Source organism: Poeciliopsis prolifica, unplaced genomic scaffold (assembly GCF_027474105.1).
Source record: "Poeciliopsis prolifica strain line A6 unplaced genomic scaffold, Auburn_PproV2 SCAFFOLD252, whole genome shotgun sequence".
Taxonomy (NCBI): Eukaryota; Metazoa; Chordata; class Actinopteri; order Cyprinodontiformes; family Poeciliidae; genus Poeciliopsis; species Poeciliopsis prolifica.
This window is the reverse complement of record NW_026562627.1, coordinates 72,829-100,212: the sequence shown is the minus strand read 5'-3', so window position 1 is coordinate 100,212 and position 27,384 is coordinate 72,829. Positions and strand designations below refer to the sequence as shown.

Genomic DNA, 27,384 nt, shown 5'->3' with positions numbered 1-27,384 from the left:
GGCGAGCTGCTACAATTCCCTTCAAAAAACGCATCACGAATGTGAAGGTTTAAATGAAAACGCATCTCATTTTTAATTTTTTCCCCGTCTCTTGCTGTCCAGACCGCAGTGCAGTTTTATGGGGATGATGATTTCACACGACATGCTGCTCGGCCGCTGGCGCCTGTCACTGGAGCTCTTCGGTCGCGTATTCATGGAAGACGTAGGAGCTGAGCCTGGATCAGTAAGCCTCATTTAAGTTTTTATAGAAGCTAGCCAAAATGAGGTAAAACTGGAAAATTCTTTCATTTTAATGAGGTATTTTCAAGGTTTGTGAAGCGTTTGATTTCTGCAATAAGTGGTTGGTATTCAAACTGCAATTTAATGCAACGTAATGTTTCATGTTTCATTAAATGCAATGTAACGTTTCATTAAATTAGGTGTATGAAAAACAGTTGAAACCACGTTTTTCATACACCTAATAAAAAAGCAAATACGTTGTTTTCTCAGCATATGAAGTCTAAATCGGATCAAATTTCTCTTGTTTTTGGTCAGTTAGAATGACCACAATTATTTATATTTGCTAAATTCTAGAAAACATGGTGAACATTTTTAGATATTTTTTTATTTTTTGAATACTGTGTTTGAAAATTTAACTTCACCTCAACATAATGTGTTTGGATTGTTTCAGTGTAATTAATATTTATTTCATTCCTAGTAGCTCGGTGACTTATTGATCATCGTATACTTTATATGTTAAAGTTGTTTGTGCCGTTCAGCGTCTCTACCATTGTAGTGGGCATCATCAAAGCATTTTTCACTGTTGGAGCTTAAGATAAGCATCCTGCTGTCTCATTTCCCCAGATCCTGACAGAGCTGGGCGGCTTCGAGGTGAAGGAGTCCAAGTTCCGGCGGGAGATGGGAGAAGCTGAGGAACCTCCAGTCTCGAGACCTGGCACTGGAGGTGGACCGCGACCGGGACCAGCTGATACAGCAGACCATGCGCCAGCAATGGCCACTTTGGCAGGCGGTGCACCACCACGCCCATGGCCGTGCACCGGGTCAAGGTCACGTTCAAGGACGAGCCCGGGGAGGGCAGCGGCGTGGCTCGCAGCTTCTACACGGCCATCGCGCTGGCGCTGCTCTCCAACGACAAGCTGCCCAACCTGGACTGCGTTCAGAGTGTCAGCAAGGGCATGCAGGCCAGCAGTACGTGTCATCACGATTACAATTCAAGTATGCCAAACATAGAAACTATCGCATATTACGACATTTTATTCTGCAATTAATGATTCTTCAGTCATGCTGAAAATATTTCATTTTGCTGTTGCAAATGAATTTTTGGACAAAACTACCCCCCCACCTAAAAATGTATTTAAGTTTTCTTTTCTGTCTGTTTTGTTTTTTAACCCTCCAGATCTGATGCAAAGGTTAAGAAACAGAGATCGGGAGAGAGAGCGGAGAAGTGGAGGGCTTCGAGCGGGATCTCGGAGAGACCGAGACAGGTCAGTCCTGATATATAGAATATATGGAATGTTTTTCTCATTTTTGATCTCCAGTTTTAGTGACCTGCTGATTCTGATTTCTGTTTAAAGCTGCAGTATCTAACCTTTATAAAAATGTCCACCCGGTGCTGCTACTGTAATCTAAAAAAACGCACCGCTACTGACCAAAAACAACCAATCAGAGCCAGGAGGCTGATCTTAGTGCTGTCAGTCAACCTTGTATATGCTGCTAAATGTGCAAATAGCGGAAAAGCAGCATACTGTTACAGGAAAACTATTTATCCACTTTCATCGGTGGCCATGCTAACTAACATAGCATTCTTGCCAAACTCTGCTGTTGGAAACCACCTGTAGTGTAGCAGAGGGTCGCATACAAGAGGATGATTGACAGCACCAATACCCTCCTCCTGACTGGTTGTTTCTGAAAGGAGCGGCGTATTTTTGTTGTTGGCTCTGGGAGAAGGGAGTGATGATTTTAACAAATATGTACAACACATTTTTTATGAAATGATATTCTCCTGCTTTAAGAACAAAGCATTAAGAACATTTTGGAATACTGTTTCCAAGCTTAAGCAGGCAATTTAGAATTTATTTAACAGCGGAGACATCTTGTGTTAAGATTAACTGCTGTAACACAATTTTTACCATTTTAAAACAAAGGCAGAATGATTCATTTCACATTAAGTCGCCAAGCTGCAAATACAGCCGATGGAAATATTAGATTGACTATCTTAGTCAAACACGAACATGTAAAAATAAACCACAACAAACCTCTTTCAAATGGTTCAGAAAGTGACAATATATAGGAATTCTATAAATTCTAAATATAATGTAAAATGAATACCAAAGCATGATGTCACTCAGACTACAAATTATAGAATTAGAGTGAATAGATCTGTCCTTATGGTTCTGGTCCATTGTCACTGATGTCAGATCTAGATTTATTTATTTTTATAATCAAATTGGTGCTTCTGTGGTTCTGATGTTGTTTGGGTCTGTAGGGACTCCAGAAGGCAGCTGTCGATCGACACCCGGCCGTTCAGGCCTTCCTCAGAGGGAAACCCCAGCGACGAGCCTGACCCCCTGCCTGCACACAGACAGGCGCTTGGTGAACGGCTATACCCTCGAGTTCATGCAATGCAACCGGTAATAAAACATCGATTTTGTTAAAATTTTAGTGGGATTTTAAATTTTGGAGGGATTTTAGAGTTGTGCATTATTGAATGTAATTTAGTGCGTTTCTCTGCAGGCGTTTGCCAGTAAAATCACCGGCATGCTCCTGGAGCTTTCTCCTGCTCAACTGCTGCTGCTGCTAGCCAGCGAGGATTCCTTGAGGGCCCGGGTGGAGGAAGCCATGGAGCTTCTCATTGCACATGGAAGGTAATTCCACCTCACCCCCCAGAGCAGGCATGTAGTGAAAAACGGGGTTCGTACTGGTGCTTGAAATTCTTGAAAATGCTTCAATTCATAACTACATGTTTCAGATTTGGAAAAAGCTTCATTTGAATTTCATATGATACTCAAACTGCACAGGTTTGCAATAAAGTACAAGTTAATGTTTGTTTGAAAACCTAAACTTGCAAAGTACTATGTACGGTTATACCAGGTTTTATCATTTAACCAACATCAAACTCTTTTGGTTTAGGGAAAATGGTGCTGACAGCATCCTGGACCTGGGCCTCCCTGAAGCCTCTGAAAAAGCACAGGTAACCCATTTTTTCCTCCTTTTTTTCCCTCCTTTTTTTCCTTCCCCCCATTTCATCACTTGTAAAAAAAAAAAAATAAATAATAAAAAAAATAATAAAAGTGGGATTTAGCTGAGATTTCAAAATTAACAAGGTGTTTCCTTACTTACTGTTACAGCAGCAAGATAACCGGAAGCGCCACGGATCAACGCGCAGCGTTGTCGACATGGAGCTGGATGATCCAGACGATGCCGATGACAACGCCCCCCTCTTCTACCAGCCCGGCAAGCGGGGCTTTTACTCCCCCCGGCCGGGCAAGAACACAGAGGCCAGACTCAACTGCTTCAGGAACATTGGCAGGTAAATGAGAAAGGAACTGAATCCCATGACGTGAAAATGTTGCATCTGTATTAATCCTTGACTTTTATTTCCTTCCAGAATATTGGGGCTCTGCTTGCTGCAGAATGAACTCTGTCCAATCACGCTGAACAGACACGTGATCAAAGTGTTGCTCGGTAGAAAGGTAGAAAGCGTTTTGCTGTGTTTTTTCTGTTTGCAGCTGCTACACATCTGTTTCTCCTTCTGGATGAAAAAACGAACATATGTGTGATCTGTCACTGCAGGTGAATTGGCATGACTTTGCGTTCTTTGACCCGGTCATGTACGAGAGCTTACGGCAGCTGATCCGCCATTCGCAGACGGGAGAAGCGGACGCTGTGTTTGCTGCCATGGATCTGGCCTTTGCTATTGACCTCTGCAAGGAGGAAGGGGCAGGACAGGTACCAGCCTCTATTGATATTGTTTGAATGAATAACCTGACTCCACCACTCGGCTCCTTCAGACTACCAGTAGCAATTAGCAAATACCTGGTCAAACTTCAAATCAGCTGACCTCATTATAGGAGCTGCTTCTCAGTGAAATGCTGGTAAAAATGATAGTTATTAGATGAGCCATGTTTTAAAGACTCCCTGACGGAGTTTCAGAAGGAGCAGGATTACTTTTATGGAGACAGAGACCCAATTTCAAAGCGCTAAATTACAAAGTCAATTTTCTTCTAAGTCATATTTGAAATTTATAGCATATTGATAACTATGGAAGTCAACATATTTACTTGATTGTGCTATAAAGTGGCACCCTTTCAGTTTGGTCTAATGTTGATATTTAGATTTTTGATGTTATAACTGAGACTCCAGATAAACGCTCTTTCAAAAAAATAGGGACCATTGGCATGTAGATTGCCTTACTTTACAATCTGGGTTCATGGTTCTTGAACCAACCTGGTGTAAACGCAAAGCAATCAAACAACTATTTTTTATATAAACTAAGGTAAAGAGTCCAAAGATGCACAAACTGCTTAAATGTAACTGAAGTTTGAAAAACATGATAGTTGGTTTTACTAAGTTGAAAACAAAACATTTGGTTGTTTTGCTCCTGCATCCAATTAGACTTCAGCTTTTAGTGGTTTAGTGATTGTGGAAAATAGTGGAATAAAAGCAAATGTCTCATACTGCTAATTTAATTTAAAAACGATGATAAAATAATAATAAAGAATTTAAGATGAATTTTGTTGGAATCTGTAGTGTTTGGAATCTCTCAGGAAATTTCTCAGTCTGTATTTGAAAATGTGTTGATCTAAACTCATACAATGTGGAAAGGAAATCTTGAACGTTTCAAAAATGATAAAACACTTATGCTACAAGATGAACTCAGTGAACATACAATGATGAACAGTAAATAATATTATAATATATATTTAAATTGCAGTTTAAGAATGAAATCTGAGTTTGAACTGTATAAACCGGATTAAATGATGATCTGATTAAGACATCAATAAAGACCAACTGAAACCAGTCACCTCAATAAAAACACATCTGAGATTGTTGATTTACTCCTTTTGTTTGTCGTGCAGGTTGAGCTGCTGTCGGGCGGGGTCAACATGCCGGTAACTCCACACAACGTTTACGAGTATGTGAGGAAGTACGCAGAGCACCGGATGCTGGTGGTGGCCGAGCAGCCGCTCCACGTGAGTCGGAACACTGACGTCGCCTTTGAGACCGGTGGGTTTATTTGGTGTGATTCACCAACATTTTTTCCCTTTGTTTCTTAAGGCGATGAGGAAAGGTTTGCTGGACGTTCTTCCTAAAAACGCCCTGGAGGATTTGACGGCGGAAGACTTCCGGCTGCTGGTGAACGGCTGTGGAGAAGTCAACGTTCAGATGCTCATCAGCTTCACTTCGTTCAACGATGAATCAGGTCTTTCACTCGCTGCAGTCTACGTTGAACCCCATTCCACTCTGATGATGGCTTCCTTCTTAATGTTTCTGCCAGCGTATTAAGCAAAACACTTGTTGGTCTTACAGGGGAAAATGCAGATAAACTACTGCAGTTTAAACGATGGTTTTGGTCCATAGTAGAAAAGATGAGTATGACTGAAAGGCAAGATTTGGTGAGTTCTTTTTCTTTTTCTTTAAATTAACCTTGAATTAATAAATGATTTAATGGGAGATTTACATTTTAACAGGTTTTCTTTCACAAATATAAAGTTTTCTTGCTGTTTTGAAACCCTTTCTAAAATAACAATTGCTTTTTAAAAATTCTATAAAATAATGCTAAGATCAAGAGTTCAGTAAACATGAGTGAATTTCCTCAAATGTTTCTGTATCAAAAGTGAGCTTTGTGATGCACTGCAAAAACCAGCGTTCAATCTTTGTGAACCTCATTTATTCACAGCATGTGCTTAAAACAGCCTGAACAAATGTTTATTTGTTGAATAAAATAGTACAGTAGTAATATGCTAATAGGCTTTTTTTATATACAAGCAAATAAGTTGGAAAAAAGATTCAAGAGAAATGTATCACCTTTGTTGACAATCTACAGAAAATGGGGAATTAATACTTGGCAGTTGAAAAAAGTGTCTGCATTTTTCTTGCCATATTTAAAGCTTTACTGGTTTGAACTTTCCTGTGAATGATTGAACTACTTAGTTATGGAACCATCATTTCTAAGAACTGCATTATAATCTGTTGACAAATAGGCCAAAGCCTGTTTGTCTTGGACACGAGTTTTGTTTTCACAAACATGGACCAAATCCACATGCAATTAAGCTTAATTACAATCTAAAGTCAAATAAAACCCATCTGAGTTAAAGCTGCTGTATGACTTATACAAAAAATCTTTTTTACAGATTTAATATTACCATGTCATGACAGTACAATATGAGACAGGTAATCTGTGAAAAGATTGAGAAAGAGCTCCTCCACCTCAACAATGCTGCTATTGGGGTCTGAAAATGCATCTCTCCTGGTCAAAAACAACCATTCAAAGTCGGGAGGTTCTTGGCGCTGTAAATCAACCTTGTGAACGTGCTAAGGCAGAGAAACGGCTTACCATTACAGAAAAGCTGCTTATTGCCTGTCAATGATGGCCTTGCTAGCTAACCTTAACATCTGTGGCAGGCTTCTTGTAGCACAGAGTAAGGTACAAGAGGGTGATTGACAGCGCTAAGCTGTCACTCAGCAGTGAATTTCTCTGAGCAGAGAAATTCAGTTGATGGCAGGTCAATATAAGGCAGGGGAGCTCAATGTTTCCAGATTATGCATGTCATATTACACTGTCATGAGACAGTGACAAATATGTAACAAAAAACCAAAACAACATAAAATGTACATACTGCACATTTAATAACACATTGGTTTGGTTATCAGGTGTACTTCTGGACGTCCAGCCCCTCTCTGCCAGCCAGCGAGGAGGGCTTCCAGCCAATGCCCTCCATTACCATCCGGCTCCAGACGACCAGCACCTCCCCACAGCCAACACCTGCATCTCACGTCTCTACGTGCCACTATATTCTTCTAAACAGATCCTTAAACAAAACCTGCTAGCAATTAAAACCAAGAATTTTGGTTTTGTGTAGAGTTCGACTGAAAGCTGGAATAAAATAAAGAGGAAAAAAGGTTGTTGTGTAATATTTACCTAGTTCCATTTTTGTAGATTCATTCTTTTTTGTCCAGTTTTATTAAATTCAACATATGGTCTCTGTCCCCCATCAGTTAATATTTGTGTTCTGAACACAAACTGCATATTTTAATTTTATATATATATATATCTTTATATATATATATATACACATATATATTATTTTATTTGTATTTTTTGTGGTAATGAAGAGGTCCATAACATTCCTGCATTGGCACTGTAAAATGTAAAGCCCACCGCTCTATTCTATTGGCTTAAACCTTTTGCTTCCCAGGAACTGGGTTTGCCAGGAAGCTGTCAGCCGAAAATCCTAGCCAAAGATGACAGCAGCACATATGAACAGGACGAAAAAGACACTGTGGTTACAATTTTGTTTCCTTCCCTATGAAAGTACTATCTCTTGACAGATCACTGCTGCCTTTGTGGAAAGTTTTTTTTTCTTGTACAGGGGGAGTAGGGAATTTCAAAATAAACTTGGATGTAAATAAGTTGTGTATGTGTTTTGCTTCTTCTGATCAGAAGGTTCCTTTGCACTTTTCTACTTGTTCACATTGTGACTTTGAAATTGTGAGCTTTCAGTTTGTTCATTGGCTTGATTTAGAATGCCCACTTTTAAATTATAACAGATTAGTATGTTTTCCCTGTCACAATATTAAAACAGTTCTGAATGAAAATATTAATTATAGCAATTCTTTTAAATATGAAGAAATAATCAACTATTTTATTGTAAACTGTGCCTCAACTAAATCAGGTCCTTGCACTGTCCCATTTTACAGTTGTAGATTTTTTGTTTGTTTGAATCAATTATCAATCAATTATATTAATGTCTTTGTGTGGCAAATTAATTTAAAAGTTATGAAAACAAAACGGCATAGTAAGTGTGGCTATTTTTGTACAATAAAAATATTGGGCTGAGGAATCCAGTGACGAATCCAGGACGAGTCTCTCATTTAACTATTTTCCCGTGTTTGTAGAAATATTTTAATGACATATTTTTTTGGGAAGAAATATCTAAAACCTATTAAATCTTTTTTTGGAATCCTACCACACTACTACGACTCGTTTATACGACGCACAGCCTGGAATGTTGATTTTCCTACCGCCTTGAACGCAGCATTTCTCCAGTCATAACGGAGCCATATGAGGTGAACTTGCTGTTCGCGCGGACACGTTAGATATATTGTGCTGCTCAGATTAAGGGGACGTGAGCTAATAATGATAACTGTTGGCTCACTGGCCAGTTAGCTGATATACTCTCTCGGCAGCGCGTTCAAGGTCCTGTGAGTCAGCAGTGTCCCCATCTTGGCCGATGGTGCTGGCTGATGATTTCATTGTTTGCCATCATGTCGGAGTTGTTCCGTTATTTTTAGCTAGCGTGGCTTGCTAGCTCCGCGAGTAGCGGTGAGCGCAGCGTGAATAATCAGTCTGTTGTCTGAAATAAAGAGGGATGGAGTGGCAGGACGCGGCCTCTCAGCAGCTCAGGCTGCTTACCAGCCGTCTGAATGAATTGCTGACCAAAGGCCTGGAGTGGCTCCGCTCCGAATTCGGCGTGGACGTGGGACTGAAGCCGGAGCTTATTCCGCCATGGATAATCCTCCTTGCGGCATGCAGCGGGCTACTGCTGATGGTCGCCCTGTGGGCCTCAGTCTGCCGGACTGTCTTCAGGAAACGAGCCGCTGTAAGTGCTGCGGACGATGGGGTCGAGGGGAAACGAGGAGCCAGTAAGCCCGTGAAAGCGGAGGAACCGAAGAAAAAGAAGAAGAAAGGAGAGAAGGTGGGTGAATGAAACCGGGGCTGCGGAGCCGCGCGGGCTGCGGAGCTAGTTGACAGGCTAACGGCCACTGTGACAGTTGTAGCAAACGTGACGGCTAACCAAGCTAGCCACTGGCTCAAGAGGGAGTTGGCCCTATTTGAGGCTCTTATGTCCCACTGAATGTTGGTTTGGCTGTTAAGAGACTTTATGGCGTTCTTTATTCTCCTTCTATGTTTCATTAGAAAGCTCAGCCGAATGGGAGAGCCGTTGCTGAAGCCCAGGAAGGAGCCACAGCGTGTGAGGACAGAGTGCCACATCACCAGCCTCCCCCACCGCAAGTCAAGACCGACAAGGTTGCAGAGGTAATTCTGACTGAGAAACATTTCTTTTCCCGATTAAACCTGCGTCAAACGTTGCACCCTACTAAGAAAAGCTTCGCAATTTTTGGTACATTCATAGAAACACAGAGCAGGAGAGTCCATTCCACATTGTGAAAGTCCATAGATTGAAATAGGAGGTTCAGTACATGAGCTAATTTAGGACAGTCTTTATGACTTTGAGGGATTTTTGTTTCTCTTGTCACCGTGTGTTATGTTTTTCCTTTTTCTTTTCCTGTGATAAATTGTGCATTTTAGCCTTATTCATATTGCATATTTACAGACAAAGAAGTCCAAAGAAGGCCAAACCAGTTGTGAAGGAGACCAAGGCAGCAACTGGGGATGGCAAAGAACCAGAAGAAGGTGAAATTATAAGAAATAATTGTTTAAATCAGCGGCAAATGGATGTAAATCTGTATTACATGAGTTAATCTTTTTAACAGCCGCATGTTCTTTCTGAACCATAATCAGTCCTTTAACACTGTGAAATGCGTGTTTCAGGCACATGGGAGACCAAGGTCAGCAACAAGGAGAAACGTGAGCAGCGCAAGAAAGATAAGAACTCGAGCGATGGCTCGCCAGTCCTGGAGGAGGAGACACACCTGTGAACGCTCCGCCGGAGCAGCTCAGAGCCTCCGCAACGCCACCTGCACCTCCTGCCAGCCAGAAGAAGAAAAAAGGTTACATTTGTTGTTATCTCGGATTTCAGATGAAATGTGAAGTTTGCCTGTGGCTCGGTTATTTTGTTTGTGTTTTTTTTGTTTTGTTCATTTGTTTGTTTGTTTTTGCCTCTCCCTGGTTAGTCTCCTGTTGATGAAGTGTACTAAAAATATGGTTACTATGGGGAATTAAATCTTCTGTGAGTGTTCCCTGAAGCGGCCGAGTGCTGTTTACCCTTGGAAACAGCCTCGCGTGGATGGCACTCGTGACCTTTGTTGACCTTTTTCTGTTCTCAGGAGAATCTGCCAAAGCGAAGGCAGAGAAGGCTGAAGCTGCTGTCTCTCAAGGTAATTACCAGCACAAGCGTCTTCACTTTGACGACTTATTGATTCAGCCTCTCAGCCCTTTGTGATAGCAGCTTTAGTTAGGGGAATAGACATAAGTCCTTGAAATAAAGTTTTTCCGATGCAGTTTTCAGTGTTTTTTTTATTTTTTATTATTATTTAATTAAATTTTTATTTATTTTTTGTCATTTTTATTCTTTGCTGTTAGCTAACAGCAGCGTGGTGCCGGAGGCGGCCACTGCCACTGCCGAGATGGCAGTCAAGGTCGCACCGCAGAGCGCTGCTCCAAAGACGAGCTCCTGGACAACCAGAGGCAAACGGCCTCACTTTGGAGAGCAGGTTCAGATGGTAAACATGTTTCTTTTTTAACTGGTATGACATTGTTTCCGAGAGATGTTAATTGTTAGACATTTTAGATATTACTTTTCCATTTTTTTGCACTACAAGCACAAAATAAAATATATTTCGGGGAGGATTCCCTGTAGAATCTTAACATAAAATGTTAACTTGTTTTCAACATGTCTAAAACGTTTCACAGTCATATTGCCTTTGTTCTTATCCTCCTTACTTATATTTTATGGAATATTTGTACGATTAATCGAGGAATCGGATCTCTCTCTCTCTTACTATTCCGATCTTTCTGACAACAGAAAATCTGTTGTACTCCAACCATCGCACTGCAAAATTCAACGATCCTTCCTGATCCCCAAACCCTCACAATACACCACACCACCAACATCACCACCATCCTGCTAGCACTTCACAACAACTTGTAGGCGGAAGTAAGTGCGCTGCCCCCATAAATAACGATCCGGGTGGAATATGGTGCACTACATAATAAAACATAATTTAACGAAGCTTTGAGGCAGATACATTTTCCTCAAGGAATTTTAATAACCAAGGTACTCGAATCATTCGAGGAGTCCTTTTAGCCTAATAAAACATTAACCGGTGTGCTTAAGACACTTTGTAATCTTTTTTGCTGCTGCTTTGGGTTATTGTAAATTTGGAAAACCTGTTTGAGCTTAAGATTCTTTAATATTTGTCTGTAGAGTTTATTCCTGACCCACTGGAAAATACAAACGTAGCCAAGCAGATTTTTATGTTGAGATTCAGTCAGTTAGTGACTGAATTGTCACTATGTGTGTGTTTCAGAATCATGGGTTGTGCCGGTCCCCTCAGCAGAACTCAATCTGGTGTCTCTATCCAGCCTGGGAGTTCCTCGTAAGTTTGCTGCTCATTTTGTAAAGTGACTCGCCACCAGATGGCGTAGTTTTCCTCCTCTGTTTATTTGATGAACTGGTTGTGTTTTGTAGAGGCCCAACCTGTGAGACCTGACCTGGCTCAGTCAGCCCAGAGTGGACGATGAGTGGTCTGGACTCAGTACGCTATGCTTTTATTTTTTTCCTTTCCTTTTTTTCTCTTGAAGCCTTTCTGTTGAAGTAACGTACCATGGTGTTAAGATCCACCCGGTCATTCTGTCTGTTTTTTAGATGGAGGTTCAGCCGACCCCGGCTCTGACTGGAACGCTCCGTCTGAAGCCTGGGGGAAACTACGAGGAGCCCACCGCTGAGCCGGGCGAGCCTCAGGAGCCGCCCCTCCCCCTGAGCCAGCCAAGGCTGCTGATCGCAGCGGCTGTGAGTTCACACACCGTCCTTCTTAACTTGATGGAAGTTAGCTGAATACTATGAACAACTAAATGAAAGGTGTATATTTCCATATTTTGCTACATTATAATATATAAGCTTTATTGTACACAAAAAGATTTTATTTTGGAAAAAAATGTGTTTTTTAACATCTTAATATATGGTAGGGTGTAAAGGTTGCCACAGTAATTAGAGCATTTACAGATATAATTCATTACAGCTTTGAATTCCAAAGTTGCTCAGGTCTATTCTAACTTCTTGACGAAGAAGCTAAATTGATACAACATATGACTTCGAAGACGTTCCAAGTACCTTCACAAGGCGCAGTTTTTTGTTTTTTCTGTTTCGTGTTTACGGTTGTTAGACTTTTTTTTGTTTGTCCCCTTCATTGTTTGAAGGAGGAGGATGAATAAGGACAAAGGTGATGCCACTACTGATGAGCCACCACTAAAAAGAAGAAAGAAGAAGAAGAAGACTTCCGAGGAAGGAGGAACACTTGGCCAGGTAAAGCTCAAACCTTAAGCCATAGAGGAATTCAGACGACTGAGGTCATTTTGGTTGTGGAATCAATCAGACGGTACCATTGAATTTGTTTGTACTTGACTAAATTTCCCAATTAGTTCAATTTAATTTCCTCCTCTGTCCTGTGAAGTTGGACGAGCCGGCGAAGGAAGCGGCACCAGCACCTGCCGTTTCGGTGAAGAAGCCGCCACCTGTTCAGGAGAATGCTGCTACCGTCCAGCCTGTTAAGACAGCTGCTGTGGAGGTCAGTGGGGCCGCCGGGGCAGGAGGTGACACGGGATCGGATAAGCCGTGTTAATGGCTCATTCCCCCATAAGCTCATCTGGGTTCAACAAACGGTTGAAATAAGATCAGATGCTGTCGCCGTCACAAGCAGAGTGGTTTTGGTCCATCTTTATCCTGAACAGATTTTTATTGATTTTTTTTTTCAGCTTCCCTTGACCCCAACAACAATATAAAAGTTTTTTCTGTCCCTTCTCTGAACAGGCGAGAGGAGATCGACCCGTGAAGGACCCCATATCCCAGAAACCCCCTGTCACACAAGTGCCACAGAAGCCAACCGATGGAGAGCCCGCTGCCAAGCAGAACAACCTTCCTGCTCTGACACAGCAAAGTAAGAACGTCACACTCGGTCCAATGCTTCTCAAGGGGGCGCTGTTCAGGCATGTTTTGCTTATACCTACAGTGTAGTCATACTATTTTCTAAATAAAAACTAATAAATCAGTAAATTTTGTTGTCAAAGTAAACAACCAAAAATGGAATTTATTTAAATTTTTCTATTGTGTAATAAAAGAAAGTTATAAGAGGGACAGTATCATAATAAATCAACTTTTATTTTTTAGCTTTCCATTACATTATTACATATCTGGAGTGTTTTTAATCTCCCATGGCAACCATTCACCTGTGCCAAACACCTGGCAGGACCTAGCTCCGCCTTTCAGACGCAGCTCCTCCTCAGAGCCGCAGTTTCCAGCTTTCTGCCTCACAGAGAAGCCCTCCTTTACTTTCCATTCAGCTCCTTAAGACTAGCCAGCAGCAATTAGCCACCACCTGTTGGAACTGCTCATCTGCTGAGCTCATGATAGGAGTTGGGCTAGTTTGGTCAGATAAGTACAAATGTCTTGGATTATGCATTTTAAATGCTGAAAAGTCAGACTTGTTCCCAAAAGATTGCAAAGTACTTAAAAACTAAAAGAAAATTACAGAAAGTTTTTGAGGTTTTTTTGTAATCCAAGAGTTCAATAGTGCTTCAACTTTTTCAAAACAACTAGTTCTCCATGATTTGACTTTCTGCCTCATACATTGAAGGTGTTCTTTGCCTTGTTTCCACAGAAAAAACGAAGAGAGCCAAGTGCCCAAACCTGCGAAGAAGAAGAAGGCGAGGAGAGAGACATGAGACGCCTCCATATGCAAGAGACTTCACATCCTGCTTATGCAACACCTTCTCCAACAGGGATTTGGAACGACGGCCGCCGTTGACGAACTTTACCGGGGGGGAGCGGGGGGACGTGTCCGAAAACAACTTTTTTTTCTTTTTTTTCTTTTTATACACATCATGTGCCAGTTTGGTGGATCCTTGAAAACTGAAATTTTAATGCAGTGCAATCTAATGTGATGAGGTGTTGATAATTTCTATGTATGCATTTGATCTTTCTGATAATGTCTTCTAATTTCACTGAATCAAATAACTGAAGGAACTGTAATTTAGTAGAAAAAAACACTGATAAAGTTTAGAAATCTATGGTGGTGGCTGATGAGCGGCGCTCGCTGTGTGGAGAGTAACGGCTCCTCAACACTGGGCCGAATGGCTCGAACCAGCCCTCTTTTAACCTGCTCTGATGTCGGTGGTTTCAGTCCAGCGGTTGGAAGCTCCACCAGATGTAAACTATCGTGATGTAAATGAGCCTCGTCGGGCACAGAAAAGGGACTCGCGCCAGCTCTACGGTTCTCACTTTTTCTTCCTGTGATTCTGGAAAAAAAATGTCACCGCCTCTGTCCATCTCGTTCGTCTCGTCCGTTTTGCTGCCGTGTGTCGACAAAATGTTCTCTTGCTGTCTTTTTTACGGCTGGCTGCTGTCTTTCAGCCGCAGCAATGCTGCGGGGATAGGGTGGGCCTCTGATGGCGAACACGTCATTGTTGTCAGCCTCTTAGGTTTTTTTTTTTCTTTTGTTTTCCACCTCTGCTTGATTCAGAAGTCCTCAGAATCTTTTTGTAAAACTTGTTTGTAATAAAAGAAAATTAAAGCCATATGTAAAAAGACTAAATAAAGGCCAGTTTTTCTATCTTTGGTCGAATTAATACAATCTCATGAGAAATTGATAAAGTATATACTTTCATTTAAGTGCAAATCTTAAATTTGAGTAAATTTTGAATTGTAGCTTTTGCGTTTCTGTTCTGTTTCAAATCAAAGCATGAAAAAAAAGTCATGTGAAATATTGGACTGCTTTTATCTTTTCACGGTAAAGACAACAAAAATAAACGGATCTGGGTCGAGAAGTGACCCATAAATTCCAGATTCATGTTCTGAGTTTAATCCGTTCAGCTACTCTCTCGAAATTACGCATTACATAATCGGATTTGAGTCCATCTCCTGTCGGGTGTTTGTCGTCAACATGACTGAGGGCGCCCTGGTCGTTCAATCAAGACAGCATAGATTCACCGGAAGTGTTCTTCAAAATAATTTTAGCTGAAGCATATTAGACCAAAACGTGAACGGGGCCTACAAACTCAATTAATTTATGTTGTAGCTCCAAAAAATAGACCCTTCAATGAAAAAAACAAAAACAACTATGAACATTTTGAGAAAACAAATAAAGTTGGCCTGTGTTGTTGTGTTTGTTCACCCCAAAGAAGTCAGTTGACCCCAGGGCCGTTTAATAACCAACCAATACAAACAAAATTCACAGTTTCCCCCATTTACATGTTTCTGCTACAAATTACAATTAAAGTGTCACTAAATTATATGGATGTCAGTCATGTTGGATTTTCAACTTGGGAAGAAACTTCATATTTTCTCACACGGACGTTTGACCTCAGGGACCCTGCCTTCATTTTCCTAATTAAAATGAAGATCCAGCTTCTAAGTAAAGTTCACAATTCGACCAATACCAGCTAAATAATTCCCTCCTTCGCCCGAAGAAGAAAAACTACACTGAAACTGTGTTTGTTACAAAACTTCAAAGAATTTCTTAAACTTTCCAGCTTTTAATTTGGAATCCGACTTCCGGTTTCCACCTCAGACCGCGACGAACTTGACGCGGCAGCGCGTTTGTAACCCGCTCAGCCGACAGACCAACAGCGGGTGGCTTTGCTTCTCGTCACTTCTCAGCGAGGCTCGGCACTCGACGGACGTGCTTCGGACGACGAGGCGACTGCTTTTTCCTCCCAAACCCGACCCGTCACCGGTCCTGCGTGTAAATGTTCACAGACAAGATGATGACGTCCCCGTGGGACCGCTGGTACTCCACGAGCTGCTGCCTGTGCTGCCATGTCCGCACAGGAACCATCATCCTGGGGTCTGGTATATGGTGAGCATCCGTCTGTGAGCGTGGCCTCGTTGGAGGAATTCAGCTTGGATGCTGTTCTCCAACAAAAGGATGAAATATTATTTCGGGGCATTTGGTCATGTCTGTGGGTTTGCAAGCCTATCGCAATAAGCAATTAATCAATTAATCGCGTGATAAGTTAAAAGCTATTATACATATATATATATATATATATATACATTTGAAATAAAATTCCTTGTAAGGGTAAAGTGTTCTTTACTGAAACTTATTGATCTTGCAGAGGGCTGAATTTGAATTATTATGCTGTTTTCTATACATTACGGTCTCAAATTAACGCAATATTTTCTTTATTGAAATACTTTCTGTGATAATGTATCATCCAGTAAAATGTTATCGTGACAGGCCTATGTTTGTTATTGTTTACCTCTGAGATCATAAGCAGCAGATGAAATGTGCAGCCAAGTTTATGCAACTATCAGAGTTTATTCCAGGTTTTGTCTCCCAATTGAAAATTAGGGGAAAATCCAGCAGCCTTTTAAATTGCATGTGGAAAAATTGTATCTCTACCTGCTATTAATAAATCAGCAGCAGGTCTATTCAGGTAGCAGGTTCGGTGTCAGGTTGCCTATTGAATGTGAGCAATGCTCCGTTGCTTCACTCCATCATTAGGGATGAATGAGTCATCAGCATAAGGTACTGCACAGGTCAGAGATTGTGTTGTACCAAAACACAAATTTTCAAGCGGATCTTTAATGTTCCTGTGTTTCTAGTGTCCACTTTACGTCTGCACACAACCTAGAGTTCATATATGCATTCCTAGGTACACAGCGCCACTGTAATTTGCCTGTTTCTTACCCACATGTCCTCTGCTCCTCAGCTCATCAATGCCGTGGTGTTGCTCATCCTGCTCACGGCCCTCGGCGATCCAGAAAAGTACCATCTGACCAGTGCCGAGTTGGCGAATGACCTGGATGTAATGGATGACGCCAGTAAGCATCCTAAAAACAAAGTTCTAAGTAGAGCTTCAGTCTGTTTTCCACCCGACACACTACTATGCACTACATGGTCTATCATACAGAACCCTGCTACAATACATTGAAGTTTGTTACTGTAACATAAAAAATATAGGAAAATTGAAGGGGTATTAACATTGCTGCAAGGCACTATCTACTACGCCTCTGGTACTTTTGCTGTAAGATGAATTGTTGATTAATTGATAAGTGTTATTAGCATAATCTAAAGGTAAGTGTTGTTTCTGCTCCGTTTATGGTTTCCTCAGGGAAACTAATGCAACACTTGACTGTTTTACTAGACTGTTTCTCCAACAAGTGGACAGTCAACACCTTTGTTTAACTTTAACACCCAAAAGCACAGTCATGCAAACCTACTTTCCATCTGCCCAAACACTCAGATAAATCCGTCTTAGCCCAGGAGTGCTCCGGTCTCGTTTGGTTGGAGTTTATCGGCACCATATGGCGTTCATTCAGATTCCCTGACTCAGAATGACTGTAAAGTCCCAGGATTAGAGTTGCCCTGCAAAGCCGACTGTGTTCCAGCCGGTGCAGAATCTGTCACCTCTTCTTTTGAAACGCACACGAAAACAAGAACACTTTTAAAGTGATTTATTTATCTGAGGAGTTTTTAGTGACAAAGACTGAAAGTTAGAGAGAACGTCTGTTGTGGTGTCGGTCTGTCACTGTCTACTGATTTGAGGTCATCTTGTAATTTTACTCAATAAGAAAACCAACGCCGTCAACAAAGACCCCTCTACACAATCAATAAAAATATGAATTTTATTATGACTTATGATTACCTGCTCTACGAATGTATTTTGAATGGCAACTACATATTTTTGTAGCGACTAAGGAAACTTTTCACACAACTCCCTGATGTTTGCTTTGCACTTGTTTGAAAGTAAAGTGCGATAGTAAAGAACGTTGAGGTGATTAATGGATTTAAAATCCCCAGGAGCCAAAGAGGTTAAAAGTGACTCGTTGCATGTTGGTCAAATTTGTTGTCCGCGAATAGCAAACATGGCTCATAGCCACCAACAATCCAGCTCAGCATGTCCAGATTAGCTGGAACACAACATACTGTAGAGTTTATTGTACAGTTGCTCTATTATGGGAAAAAAAATGTAATCACACTTATTTTCTTACATTTATGACACTTAAAGAGCAATATAGGAATATACTTTCAAACCAGAATGAAAAAACAAATAATAATAAAATTGAAAAGAATACTTTTTCGATCAATTGATTTTTTTTCTTATACTTGTCTAAATAGAAACAATTTGAATTGTAAATGAGGTCTGCAGTCTCACCTTCATTTTTGGTGTTCAAAATTCTCAGGTTCTAATTCTGTCAGCTCTCTTGACATTCAGGTAAATTAGTCGCTGCACACAGAGGGACATATTTTCTGGACTGATGTGAGTCACTGGATGACTCACAGCAACAGTTTATTAAAGAAATGCTGGATAATAAGTTATTGATCCACATGACGAGCAAGATGTTGTCTCTGTGAACTGTTCCAGTACTGCCGCTGCTTTATCTGATTGTGCCAAGCTCTTATTTTACGTAACAGGGTTATTGGTTTTCCTTTGTTATGCTGAGGGTGATGTCAGGTAAAATAAACAGCGAGTGACCCAAAAACCGAGGTTTATCCCTTTTCTGCTTGCCGGATGAAGCGCGCCTTTATTGTTTCTATTTCTAATTTGAATTTCTAATATATATATATATATATATATTTTTTTGCTATTGCAGACATGTGTATTGCCTCAGCAATTTCCCTGCTGATGATCCTTATATGTGGAATGGCAACATACGGTGCATATAAGGTAAACATGATGGTTGTTTTGTAATATCTTTTACTTTTTTCCCGGGGAAGAATTCTACCTTTCTGTCTCACAAACGTCTCTGTGCAGCTGCGTGCCGCATGGATCATCCCCTTTTTCTGCTATCAAATATTTGACTTTGCTCTCAACGCCCTGGTGGCCGTCAGCATAGTGATGTATCCGAACACGATACAGGATTACCTGCAGCAGCTGGTAAGAGTCGTGTCATTTAAGTAAAAAAACGAGGGATGCTCCTTTACGTTTACCTCGGCTGTTTAATGACGGTGTTTTCTTTGACTCGTTTGCAGCCTGACAATTTCCCTTACAAAGAGGAAGTGACTGCGCTCAGCAACATCTGCCTGGTCCTGTTTGTGCTGCTCTTCATCGGCTGCATCATCGGCTTTAAGGTAAAACCTTCTTTGACTAAGAACCCAGGCATACATTCAAAAGTGGGTTTTTGATCAGTATTAATAACATTTTATAATCTTTCTTTCACATACGTCTCATCTGGACATATTTTTAACTGAATACGACTGTAGTGAGCAGCAACAGACAGGGGAGGGGCAGCACTGCATTATTGAGCTCCACCCAGCTGGAGAAAACTTTTTCTTGGTTTGTGTGATCTACGTACCATCATCCAGATCACACTCCTGTGGAGTGCCTTCATTGTGGAACCCTCTTTAAATCACACTGGCTCGTCTAGTTGGGTGACAATAAGAAAGTAAATCACACTCAGAGCGGCTTTGGGCCGGGGAGCAGATGGACGCGGCAGATGGTGTTGTGTTTAACAGAGGGGCTCCAGTGGCGATCCGCCTGCCGAGAGCAGAAAGGATCTGTGGATAAGGAACACAACAGGAGCTTGTTTCTCCTGCTCCTGCTAAATGATGGATGGCTCTCAGGCAGACCTAGAAATCTGAGACTGAACTCCAGCCTTTCATGCGCTGCTCATGTAGTGCGGCACGCATCTCTGCATGCAGGAAGTAAATCATTTAACACGGCTTCTCTGGCGACGAGGCGACCCCACTGCAAATTCTGTCTCATGAAGACAAACACGTCTGCCTAGAATCACTGGTTATCGTCATTTTTCCCTTTTGGTGGACTTGGTAGGAGGTCGTCTGAGGTTCTCCTTTGCTTTTGTCCCACCCCGTCCCAGGCCTACCTGATCGCCTGCGTGTGGAACTGCTACAGATACGTGAGTGGCAGGGGCGGATCTGAAATCCTGCTCTACGTCACCACCAACGACACCACGGTGAGTCACTGTCCACCGTCAACACACACGTTCAATAAATCCAATTAAATTACAAAAAATTATAAATCTTTAAAACACCTGGCCTGCCGAGACCGATGTCTTCCAATACTGACTTTTTTTATCTGAAATGTTGTTAAATATAGCAAGAAATTCGCTTTGTGGGCATCAGTGGGGTGATTATTATTAACTGCAAACATGACCTGGTGGGCGGGTCTGTCAGTCAAACCTCGCTTAAAGCAAGATCAGTGAATAAGATCAGCCTCCCATGTAAAGGAGGCTGATCACTGATCTCTCACAATTAATTAAGGAAATCAGGGCCAATAAATCGGCTGTTTGGATTCCACCCTGTATTCATGGCTGTGGCCGCTGCTTATCGGTCAAAATGTTTTTTAGCTGCAACTGAACCTGTCAGGTTGTCCAGAAATGTAGTATACAATAATCGACTGTAGTTTTCATGCATGCGAAGACAAAGTTATCAGAAGAAACTCTTCTACACTTTTTTTCCTCATTTTTAAAATGATGATTATTGGCTGACCCTCTCACCCCGTCTAAATCCATTAACACGCCTCACAGCTGGAGAGAAAGGGATTATTCTTTTCGTTCGTCCAGTCCCGGCTTGCGCTCGTGTTTTCATCATCTGCGTAGGTTTCCTTCTGCTTCAGCCAGCCTGTCCGCTGCGTAGCCAACATGTTGAAGGCAGGAAGGAAACATAAAGGCGTTCTGTGGCAGCAGGCGGTTTTACAGAGGCTCTGCTCTGCCAAAGCCATCAGCCTGCAGCCTGGATGGAGTCCTGATGCTCCGCTGCTGCCACCCACTCACTAATTAGAACCACTTATAGCAGGACAGGACGGAGGCAGAGGAAACACTGATCACCTGCTTTGACCATCAGCTCTTGATACCCGTCTCCATAGAGACCAGCATGTTTGCACGGTGTAGTCTAACGTTTGAGTCAAGAGCAGCATTTGGAAAACGTCAATTTACAGTTGAAACCAGAAATTTAAGGATAATAAAAATACACCTGCGATTTTTTTTCTTGTTTTCTGAAGTGAAATCAGATGAAGATTTTCTTGTTTTGAGTTGGTTTAAATTTCCAAAAGTTGTTTCTATTTGCCAAATGCCAGAAAACTTAAAAAACAAAACATTTTTGTGTGTGTGTGACTTTCTCAACCGGTCAGGTGTTCAGGGTGTGTAGGAGACATTTCAAAACACAAAAAGTTGCTATATTTCAGTTTACTTGTCTTAATAATATTCTGTAAGATGTAAAAGTGGATTGAAAAAGTCCTTTTTTAAGTTAATTAGTATTTTTATTTCTAAAGTGTGGTTTGAAGACATACCTTGAAATCTTTTGAAAAGTTCTTTTGTTTTCCTGTGGGGAGGTTAATGAACCCATTTGATTTGATTTCACTGAAAAAACAGAACGAAGCTTCAACTTAAAAATAAGAATGAATTTGTTACATGTAATCAAATTAACTTTGTAAAACTTTATCAACATTTGCTTTACATGACAACTTAACAAACTTACTAATGTGATTACTTGTGACAAATTAACTCGTTTTTTTTTTAAAGTTAGACCACCTGTTTTTATTATTTTTCAGTTTTCTACTTGTTCAGTTTCACACATATTTAGATGAACATGTGCTCCCAGTCTGCAGCATTTCGAGCAAACACTCCACATATTAATACGTCGTGTGGTTTTACGCGTCGCCGTGGACGTTTAGGAAGCGGGGACGTCCATAGGGTCCTGATGAGGAAAACACCTGGCGGCGCAGAGGGGAAGTAGGAGGCCTCTCTCCTGCCTGACAGCAGGAACCTGTCCATTCATCTCCCAGCATCAGGCTCAAGGTTTCATGTTTTTTCAGTAAAAGCAAGGCATGTTCAATTAGAGCCTGGCACACACACACACACACACACCACACACACACACACACACACACACACACACACACCACACACACACACACACACACACACACACACACACACACACACACACACACTGCGGGTCGCTCTGTGGCTTTTGGTTAACAGCCTGAGCGGTGAAACAGAAGTAAAAACGACTGTTCAGGTCAGAAGTGCACAAATAGAGTCCATGTGGGATGAATTCCTGGGCGAGCGTTAAGTGGTTGACTCCCACACAGAAGCAATAAGGTCCCCATTAAAATGCATCAGAGCGCGAAATGAGGGTAGTTTCTCTTTTTGAGGTTGGTGGTGGTGGTGGTGGTGGTGGGGGCGGGGGTCGTTTGCCAAGACTGCTTGGGTATGAATTTGATCCATTTTGTAACAAACTACATTTTCGCAGCGTTTTGTGCTGAAGTAAAACAACAGTTGTGTCCAACACAGATTGTCACATCATCTTAGCTGTGTTTCCATTGGCCGTATAATTGCGCACTTTGATTTTTCAAAAATAAATTTGCCTCAAGGAAACACAAAAAACTCCCCTCAGGGGACCAGTTTGTATATTTATCCCAAAGTGCAGAGAAATGGGACTCAGGTCAGTAAAGGGACGGCGAACATTTCTGCAGACCCCACACATCCTGGACTTTCATTAAAAAACAAAGGGAAATTGGTTAAAATACTAAAGTAAGCATACTGAACCCTGTAAGACTCGCTATTGCAAAACTACATTTCTGACTCAAACAAATAAAAACAAATAAAAAATATGCAAATGTTGACTTTTCTTCTGGTTATTTCTTTTTTACCCTAAATTTAACAATATACTATTAGAAAAATCAAACTTACAAAGTCACAAACTGACACAATTTGAAAAACCTTAGGCTAGGTGAGATCTCTGAAGATTTCTGTTTACTTATGCCAGACTCATTTAAAAAAAAAAGTAAATAAAATGTTTTTTACGTTATTTTGGGTGATCATTATAATGTCGACAACAAATGCAATGTTTTTTTTTTTTGCAAGACTTGCACAAAATGGAAATTGAGAATATTTTATATAATATTTACTATTGCACTTGCAGAAGAACCTTGATTCTGATTCTGAGTTGTTCAAGCCAGACAGAGTTTTTCTCGACGAACGTTTAGAAAAATAGAAGTGAAGTTCTTGTTTGGAAGGATGAAATAAATATGCAATGCTTTATCTTAAAATAGAAATAAAAATAATAAATCATATATGCGCAGATCAGCTTGAAGATGGCCAGTGGAATCAGCAGGTTTCTCCTGACTATTATTACCTTCTGTTAGAAATAAAATTTAGCACAGATGAAACAGAACTGCCAGAAACCACTTCACCAAAGTTTTCCAGGGAAGAAGAGGAATGACAAATGACGCACAAGTAACTTTTAACAGTTAGGCGTTTGAGGGCCAAGTCCGTTCATGTCTGTAGGAACGGACCTTCTCAATGGCTTATTGTTTAAAACATGGGGCCATCAGTGAGACACATGGTGTTGTATATGAAGCCAGCTGAACCGTTCAGGGAGCTCGCGTTTTTGTCGGCCACACAAAACGAGAAGCGACTTCAGCAGGTGTCTGGTCACTGAGCTGCTGAATGAGGAAGTACAGAGGAGGCTAAAGACTCTTAGGTATTTTATTTGATGGGATCTCAGGTTTGCATCTCTGATCTCTGAAAAAACAAACTTTCTTTTGTTTTTTCGTCCTTTCATTCTTTGTTTCTTTTCTTCCTATCCTTATGTTTACACTGTATAATGTTTCTCCTTCGTGTTTTCTCATCCCTGTCGTCCCTTTGCTTCAGATTCCAGTATTACTGATATACATTTTCTCAATGTCTTACTTTTTAATTTAAGTATTCTAATTTTAGTTGTAAATTAGTCCCTAAGTTCATCTACTTAATAATTAGGCAAACATTCTGATATAGTAATGCTTACTGTAGTAAATATATACATATTTATCCCCATTTTCTGCTTTTTCTAGATGTTGCTTGTGCATTGCACCATATACTTTGTGAAAAACAAAACAATGCTGACCAAAAATATTCTGTTTTTTTTGTTGCTGTTGTTGATGTGCAGGTGCTGCTGCCTCCGTATGACGACAACATCAGCATCCCATGCAAACAGGCTCCTCCGTCCTACATCTGCGCCGAGGCGACGGCGTGAAAACGTTCTGATGTTGGGATTCTGCAGATTGAATCCTCCTGTTTGCTCTCGATACGACACGCTCAAACAAAATGACGCACCACACTGCCTCTCCAGTTAACACTATGTTCATGAATATCTGCGACAGCACACACCGCTCAGCGATCTCCCATTCCGCCTTGGCGTTACCGACCAACTTGTAATTTGTCAGCTCTCTTCCTCTTAGGTTTATCCATGAGCGATCAGCGTTGTATGCTTTAGATTCTCGCTGAAATGACACGAAAGCTGCAGGAAGTCGCATAGATGACATATATTTTTGTGAATTCTATTTATTCTTTGTGGGTTTGTAACAGTATTATATGTGAGTCTTATTTATCTAGTCATATTTATTTTATGCTCGAATGCAACAGTAGCTGCGTTTCCATTACAAATGTGCGCAAATCTATGTAAAAAAAAAAAGAACTAAACAAAATTTTGCAATTGCGAAAAAACTTGTTTCCGTCAATTAAGAAATTAAGCTACAGCCACACCGGAGTATGTTTGTTATTGCAATAAGTCTTTACAAAATATGGCAGTGATGGGTGGAAACAGTTACATGAGAAATATTCATAATTCATCAGAAACGTCACATGTAGAAAGCTTACGTATCCAGTGTTTTGGGGAAATAGTGGTCTCAGATTTTATAGGAGAGTTATGGATTCAAAACATTGGAGTGACACACATATTTTTATGAACTATACGGTGCTGTGAGCTCTGGTGGAGCCAGATATATGTTGTCAGAAAGGATTTGAGCAAACCATCGTCCTGCTACCACTTCCTGTCTTCTTTGTCATTTCTGCCAGCGGTAACATCCGGCTGTTGATCACATGACGCAAATAAAAGCTATGTGAAAAAGTAGCTGGTCATCTATTTTGGCTGAAATCCATGGATTTCTGCCGTATAAAATGAATTCATTTCATTTGGCTCATTGTACCTTAAAAACCTTTTTATGGAAACCAGTGAGTTTTTTTTTTTCAAAATTGGCACGTTTCCGTTTAGCGAATTTATTTTTAGAACTTAAATTTGTGCAATTCTATAGTTAATGGAAACGCAGCTAATGAACGGTATGGATCAGTGAGGGAATGTATGCAGAGTTATTCAGTATTGGTCTTGTCTCTGCTCATGATCAGGGTTGGATTGCCTTCTGTCTCTCTCTCTCTCTCTGTCTCTATAACGGGTTACACTTTATCTGCTCGTGTATTAAGTGTCCCCTTAACTTGAAGTTTTCCAAAGAGATGAATCTGCCTGTATTCTGACGTGATCAAAGAGCCGCCCTAATGTACATCACTGACCATATCACCTCTTTTTCTTTGTTCTTTTTGACTGAATTACTACAATCAGGAGCGCCGCGTTGTGAACTTTTAACCGCGTTTCTACCGACCGACGAAGAACGTCTTAGCTTAGCTGCTCTTTCTATTTTTAAAGCACATTAAGAGGCGCTGATCCGGAGTCAGTCTGTTGTGTGAATGAGGGGAACCTGGACTGTTGGGGAAGCAGGTCCCCGCTTGTGTTTTCTCGATCAAAGAAAAGAACACAAATGAAGCAGCTTTTTGCTCTGTGTAAACATTACACAGCCATGTTCCACCAGATGGACTTGTTGGCTTGTTGCTGCCTGAAAACAAAACCTCCTGCAAGGACGCAAAAGTCACTGTTTTATGGAAGTAATTGATGTGATATTTTTGTCTATTAAAACCAGATTTCCTGAACAGATGTTGCGTTTTATTTTGAGATTTGGCAGTAATCAGCTCAACGCTCAGCTCTTCACTTTTTCCATATTTTGTTGTGTCTCAGCAGGTGTCAAAATCCCAGGTCCGCAGGCCAAGTCCAGCCCGCCATAAGCTTTCACGTCTAACCTTTGAGATTACAGTTGTGTTTTTAAATATTATTTTGTTAATAAAATCCCAGTTTTACTGTATATGAAGGTGAAAATATATATAGTATTTAATCTCAAGAGGAAGTCCTCTAATGCAAACAGCTTTCTATTAATATTTTAATAGTGTTTTTTTTTTATAGGTAGTTTTATAAATGCTTTCTGCCTCAGGTGCTTTCTTGATCTTGATGTGGCTCAAAAGTTTTGATAATGTGTTAGAATCTTACTCTGGGTTCAAGGTTGTACACACAAACACAGCATAGAATAACGTTTGAGACATTTAATAAGAATAATTACATTTACACAGGTATTCACGCCCTTCAATGTAAAACAGATACAGATACACAAAGTATTACGCAGCTGAGAAGTGGAAGAAAAACTTTGGGTTTCAAAATATCTCACAAATAAAAATCTGAAACGTGTGGCGTGCACATGCACTATCCATGGAACGGGTCCGTTGGATGCTACGTGTGTTTGAACTTCAAACATGGCGGCTGATGCAGGCTTCTCAGCTCATCAGAGGTCAAATGAAGTGTCCCTCCACAGTGAATGATATGAGCGTCATTGTTTATCAGTTCCCCCCCCCCACCCTCATTATTTTTACGTCATTTATTAAAATATTGAAACGCTGTACATGAGGTCATTTTTAATTCCGCGCTATTTGCTTGGAAAGTTCGGTGACAACATGTCACTGAAACCAACACAAGCTGCAGTTGTGGGTTTGCAGGCAAGCTGAGCTGAACGAGAGGCGTCTCCAAAGTTTGAGTCAGAGAGTGTAAACAGAGAGGTGAGGCAGATGGAGGAAGGGACGGAGCGAAGCAGAGAGACACACGTCTGGGATATACATACATAGATGTGAGCTTTTACGGCGGGAGGCAGCAAGACGGGGAAAAGGTATTTCCATCGAAGCTTCTCTTTTTGATTCCGTTCTGGGGAAGATCTGAGATATTGTTTCAAAGTCACTTCAGACTGATACTTCAAACTGATTCAGTTTTTCCAACAAGGTGAGTGACTTTCAGAACTTTCAATGTTAGAACACAGTTCTGTTCCCACTCTTGCGAAGGCTAATCTGGGAAACAGATTATTTAATGTTTGCTTCAAGGTCTGAGTCAGAAAACAACTGGGCTCCCTTCACCTGTCAGGAAAAGTCATCAAATACAGAGAAATGACCAAAACAGAGATCTGGCCTAATAAAAGTTGTTCAGTTCATTGTTGTTTGCTTGAGATAATAGTAAACATATTATCTTGGACTTATTTTAGAAAACATTGATACAATTTCATCATATCTGACAGAAGAAAAACATGTTTTAAAACTAGATGCTTGGCTTACTGTAAGCGAGGGATGAGCATTTATCGAATCGTTCCTCATTTATCGTGATGATTTTCGCAATAAATTC

General features: G+C 40.9%; 2 protein-coding genes and 2 pseudogenes across 4 annotated transcripts in view; all 4 read left to right on the top strand.

The window, feature by feature from the left end:
- Positions 1-994: 994 nt before the first annotated feature.
- LOC129357385 (E3 ubiquitin-protein ligase UBR5-like) lies at positions 995-7,632 on the top strand. 3 transcript variants are annotated; one of them, XM_055026678.1, is made up of 12 exons: positions 995-1,188; positions 1,397-1,484; positions 2,486-2,630; positions 2,734-2,864; positions 3,130-3,190; positions 3,348-3,529; positions 3,608-3,692; positions 3,793-3,948; positions 5,079-5,192; positions 5,278-5,422; positions 5,530-5,615; positions 6,874-7,632. In XM_055026678.1, exons 1-12 carry the CDS (start codon positions 1,026-1,028, stop codon positions 7,048-7,050), a joined length of 1,533 nt encoding a protein of 510 aa, XP_054882653.1. In that variant the 5' UTR covers positions 995-1,025; the 3' UTR covers positions 7,051-7,632. The 3 variants fall into 3 exon arrangements, with proteins under 3 accessions (XP_054882653.1, XP_054882652.1, XP_054882651.1); XM_055026677.1 differs by having other exon boundaries at positions 995-1,215; positions 3,351-3,529; XM_055026676.1 differs by having other exon boundaries at positions 995-1,215.
- Positions 7,633-8,582: 950 nt separating this feature from the next.
- LOC129357384 (protein LYRIC-like) lies at positions 8,583-14,730 on the top strand (annotated as a pseudogene).
- A 1,014-nt stretch (positions 14,731-15,744) lies between these two features.
- LOC129357388 (lysosomal-associated transmembrane protein 4B-like) lies at positions 15,745-25,823 on the top strand (annotated as a pseudogene).
- Positions 25,824-26,673: 850 nt separating this feature from the next.
- Positions 26,674-27,384, top strand: part of LOC129357387 (matrilin-2-like) — a gene marked incomplete at its 3' end in the record, with an annotated part of 73,324 nt that continues 72,613 nt past the window's right edge. The window contains exon 1 of the mRNA XM_055026679.1: positions 26,674-26,991. The remainder of the gene's footprint in view (positions 26,992-27,384) is intronic.

Coding starts and splice junctions, on each gene's coding strand:
- LOC129357385 (XM_055026676.1), top strand. CDS start 1,026: ATGGCCGTGCACCGGGTCAAGGTCACGTTCAAGGACGAGCCCGGGGAG. Junction 2,865..3,129: donor CTTCTCATTGCACATGGAAG/GTAATTCCACCT, acceptor CTTTTGGTTTAG/GGAAAATGGTGCTGACAGCA. Junction 5,193..5,277: donor TGGCCGAGCAGCCGCTCCAC/GTGAGTCGGAAC, acceptor TTGTTTCTTAAG/GCGATGAGGAAAGGTTTGCT.